General features: G+C 49.3%; 1 protein-coding gene across 1 annotated transcript; it reads right to left on the reverse strand.

Annotated features, from left to right (window-relative positions):
• Positions 1 to 1,218: 1,218 nt before the first annotated feature.
• On the reverse strand, positions 1,219 to 4,221 carry LOC103582993 (LIM domain-containing protein ajuba-like; the record flags this gene model as incomplete). The annotated part of the gene is made up of 6 exons (XM_008564428.1): positions 1,219 to 1,726; positions 2,146 to 2,214; positions 2,941 to 2,992; positions 3,076 to 3,206; positions 3,966 to 4,028; positions 4,154 to 4,221. Coding segments are annotated over 6 exons (509 nt in total), but the record flags the coding sequence as incomplete, so codon positions are not given.
• Between the last annotated feature and the right edge of the window lie 494 nt (positions 4,222 to 4,715).

The raw sequence follows: 4,715 nt of genomic DNA on the forward strand, positions 1-4,715 counted from the left end.
TTTGTAAAGGAATATTGGATTAAGAAACACAAAAAATGATACACAAAATGTCTGTACCAATTGTATTTATTGCTAGAAACTTTAAACTTTCAAGAAGTGTTTGAAAAGTAGATAACAGAAAAATACACCCATAAAGATAGGAAGCAATCTCATCATTTACAAAGTGCTGCAAATTTGATAAATTTATGTTGTTGACCATAACTCAGAAATACTCTTGGATGGATAAATATAAATCCTTGAAATACCCAAAGCACGACAAAAAAGAATACGGCACCTAAATGAATACAAAAACTCACAAAAGGGAATTGAGCTTTTGGCAAATTGGTCATTAAATGAACTGAAATTTAAACAAACAAGTTTTTAGTGAATTGGTTTTAAGAGATCTAGCTTTAGGTAAACTATTTTCAGCCAAACTGACTAGAAGCAAATCGAAGTGTTTTGCTCCCTCCAGCTCCCCCAAGCCCCAGTTTTGGAGTTGCAGTGGATATAATCCAGGATCCCTCTGGGGTGGCAGATCTGGAGTGGTGAGCTACTGCTAGGGAACTAAGCGTAAGAGTGACCTGAGAAGGGAGTAAGAGAGAGTGTATGTGTGTGTGTGAGAGTGTGTGTGTGTGTGTGTGTGTGTGAGAGAGAGAGAGTGTGTGCATATGAATGTATTCACGTGCACAATACTGTGCTGTAGGGCTCAGTGCACCTAAACCTGGTGGTGTGCAGGGAGTATGGCTAGTGTGGAGCTTTCTAGACATCCCACCCAGCAAGCTCCACACCCACAGATCTATTCATTACCTTCCCCCCTGAGAAGAGCAACTGAGTTCAAGCACCCACCTAGCCTCTCCAGGCCCACATGAGTCCGAGAAACAGGCAATACAGACAGCAGGCCCACCCAGAGCTCATCCCCTTTCCCAGCAGAGGGATGAAGAGCTATCCTAGTCCTTGACTAATTCATAAGGTCCAAAGTTTCTACCTCTTCATCTAGACACAGAGATAGGATACTTGGTAAGCTCCAGGCTGATCCCATATCTTATACCATGTGCAGGATACAAAACAGTGAGGTGTTTACACTTGGTTCCCTGGCAGTAGCTTGCCACTCCAGACCTGCCACCTCTCAGGGGGATCCTGGATTACATCTACTGCAGTCCGAAAACTCTGGGGTTTGGGGGAGGTGGAGGGAGCAAAACACTTTGATTTGGTTCTAGTTAGTTAGGCTGAAACTAGTTCACCTAAAGCTAGGTCCTCTCCTCCTGTAATCCAGAACACCAGAGCATTGCTTGACTTAGGCACAAATATGTACTGGAGATACAGACCAGCATAAAACATTCAGAAAGTATTAGAACCCGCCTGTGTGTGTCTGAGCATGTTACAGCACAGGCTGCACATGTGGAAAGAAGGCCAGTCACCCCCACCCTGGCAATAGAAGGTTCTTCCTCCACAACCCATTTGGAATGTTACGATCTTTGGGTCTCTGGCCCTTGGGTCCCTCCCCAGAGGACTCTTCTGCCAGGCCAGCAGAGTGCATTCAGTGCCTTGGCTGGCCTCAGAGGGGCCCACTGGCCAGAGGAGTTTGTCAGCGATGGTGATGGAAGCAGCAGTTGACTGCAGCTCAGATATAGTTGGCAGGGGCCTGTCGGGCATTGAGCCGCTGCATGTGACATCCATGGCAGAGCAAGTGCCCATCCAGAGGGAAACAGCAGCAGCCTTCCTCATCACTCAGTTGCATCCGGCAGTCCTAGGGAAGAAGGCACTTAGTTCACCTCAACCCAGGCAGCTAGGACACTGAGGACATCTTGGGAGTTTGCCCAGCTCAATACCACACTCCTAACACTGGAAGAAGGGATTGCCGGGCATGGAAGGGATGGAAGAGAAATCTGATGAAATACCTCAGCTGAACACCAGGTGTCGCTGCTGCAGCAGAAATAATGAGAAAAGCCTACATTTCCAGCAGTTAACCGGAGTACCTAGTCTTTACAGAAAAGATTAAACGAGTAGGACCAGAGACAAGAGACTAGAGATAGGTCACAGCACCTTTCTGGTTTTCCATACCCTACACTTCTCCTGTAGATGCCTGTCTGTTTTAGGACTTGACTTAACTCCTCCCCTCTCCCCAATTCCCATTTTCCTGCATCAGCCCCAGACCCCAACACTCACCTCACAGTGGTAGCACTCAAAGTGATAATCCCGGTCCATGGATATTACCCTCACGATGTCCTCACAGCCCTGAAATATGCAGACTCCCATGGCGATGAGAGCAGCATGACACCAGCTCCACCCTCCCCCCATACAGGACCCTTCCCACCCCAATGGGAAGATCATGCAAAGGCTCCCAGAGCCTCTTTGCAATCACCTGTAGCCTTGAGATGCCTTCGCAAATCCTGCCAGAACTCTCCCCTCCCTTTCCTTGTGGCTCCCCCACATGGAGCATTCCCTCTGTACGGGAGCCCTCCCTGGCCTTACCTACTTCTCCCAGCTGTGGGGGAAGCAGAGGAAAGGGAAAGGGGCAGATGGCATACATAAAGTAGGCTAAGCTGGGGACAAGGAGATTCAATAGGGTCTGGTTCCTCATGGGCTTTTGGCTTCTCTACCTAGGCACACCCTCTGCACATACAGCTTGAATCATTTCTGACCCCTCCTGCTAGGCCTGAGGATTCTTCCCACCTCTTCCCAGCCCCTCTATCTGTGATCTGGTGACCTAGACCTCAAAGAAAGTCTCCTCCTTTGGACTGAGGTAGAAGAGAAGCAGCCTGGGCCCAGTGAGGCTGTCAGACATGTCCAGGCCCGGATGTTAGGGTCAGGGTGGTGACCCCAAGAACAGAGTCACACGGGAATCTTCACAGAGTACATTCCTCAGCACCACCAATTCCTATGGGAGGCCAGACGTGTCTCCATCCCCTCCCCAGAGGCAGCGGCACTGGCTGAGCTGTAGGAGAACCCAGATATACTGACCTCTGAGGGGAGGATGGGTTGGCCGCAAGCTGCACACTTAGGGGCATAATTTCTGAAAGAGAAAGGGCAGAGATGAGCTGAGGCCAGGGAATCCCGGGGCCCAGTTCCACACCATCCCCCAAGGGGTGGACTCACTTGTGGTAGTCAGTGACACAGTACACCTGGTTGGAGAAGTCCACTGTGAAGGGGATGCCATCCAGGCACTTGTTGCAAACGATGCATCGGAAGCAGCCTGGGTGATAGGACTTCCCCATTGCCTGTAGGATCTGGCTCGCGGGGTAGGAGGATAATCAGTCCCCATCTAGTTCCTACTCTCCAACTACCCATTATGTTCTCTGCTGCTCTCACTAACCTTATCCAACACCCTGCTATCCTCCTAGGACAATGCTATATAATTTGAGGGAGCCAAGGAGTCTTAAAATGGAGGCAGAAACTCTGAAAAAGGTCTTAGAGAGTATCCCGGCCAGTAGTTTTCAACCCGGGCTGCATATTAGAATCACGGAGGGAGCTTTTAAAGAAAAAAAAAATCAATGCCTGGGTCCCACCCCACACCTATTATCACAAATTCTGGTGACGGGACCCAGGCATTGTATGTGGGGGAGGACACTGTATTTTTTTAACTTTTTCCCACGTGATCTACTAGGCTGCCAGGGTTGAGAATTACTGATCTCATTCAATCCCTCCTTTTTACAGAAAAGAAAACTTAAGTTCCAACTGATCCCAATCCATAGCAGAAAAGGGATCAGGACCCAGGACCCCACACTCCTAGCTCAGGCTGGAGGGCCCAGCTGTGCCTGCAGAATTAGGGAGGGGCCAGATCACAGAAGGCTGGATAGCAGGATTAGAAACCTGGATTTGATCCCATAGGCAAAGCGAAGGCACTGTAAACAGTTGCTCTGGGGAGAAATGGGATGAAAGTGATTTATCTGGTCATAGATTTCCTCTCCTGACCTCTCTCAGTACCATTTAGCCCCTGATTCCACCCCTCAAGCTCACAGAGTCTCAACTGAAGGCACTGTCCTTACCTTCTCCAAAATCAAGTGACCACAGACACAGCATTTCTCAGCCGCCTCCTGAAACCCTGAAAACTAGGGAGAAAAGACAAAAGGAGGATGTAACTAAGCTGAGAATGATGGTTGGAACTCCAGTGAGCCACCAAGAAGGGGATCCCAGTGTGGGAGGCAATTCCAGGTCCAGGGAACCCCTCACTCACCAAATAATCTTCCTCGCAGTACACAGAGCCGTTGACGCTGTAGAAAGCCTTGCAGCGCAAAGTTCGCCCTAGAAGTAGCAAAGAAGGGGCTGGGACCTATCCTGCGGTCTAGGCGCAGGGCTTTTCCCGGTATGGGGTCACTGTTCCCCAATGTAGCATGACACATTCAAACCTGGACTCCAGTGCTTTTCCTTCTAACTGCTATCTTTCCTCCCTCCCCACACAAAAACCCCATCTGATGTAATTCCAATTTGCTTTGGCCTCATTCCAGCTAACTCCCCTCTTCTGCTTACTGCTCCTCCAGCTCCTGCCTCAACAGTTTACTACCCTCCCCTAAAAAAGTGCCTTCCTCTCCAGAGCATGCTCTCCTCTCCAGTGCCAGTGCATGGGGAATCACCTGGGAGAGCAAGCCAACCACATGCACATGTAGTACATGGTAAAGAAGCTCTGTCCAAACAAGGTGCCATACAATTTGCATAGACAGAGTCACACTGTCACAAGCCTTGCTTGCCCTCTAGGACCTTTCAACTTAGGAGACTCTTTGCCTGAGCATAGCTATCCT

Source organism: Galeopterus variegatus, unplaced genomic scaffold, assembly GCF_000696425.1.
Source record: "Galeopterus variegatus unplaced genomic scaffold, G_variegatus-3.0.2 Scaffold18890, whole genome shotgun sequence".
NCBI classification, from domain to species: domain Eukaryota; kingdom Metazoa; phylum Chordata; class Mammalia; order Dermoptera; family Cynocephalidae; genus Galeopterus; species Galeopterus variegatus.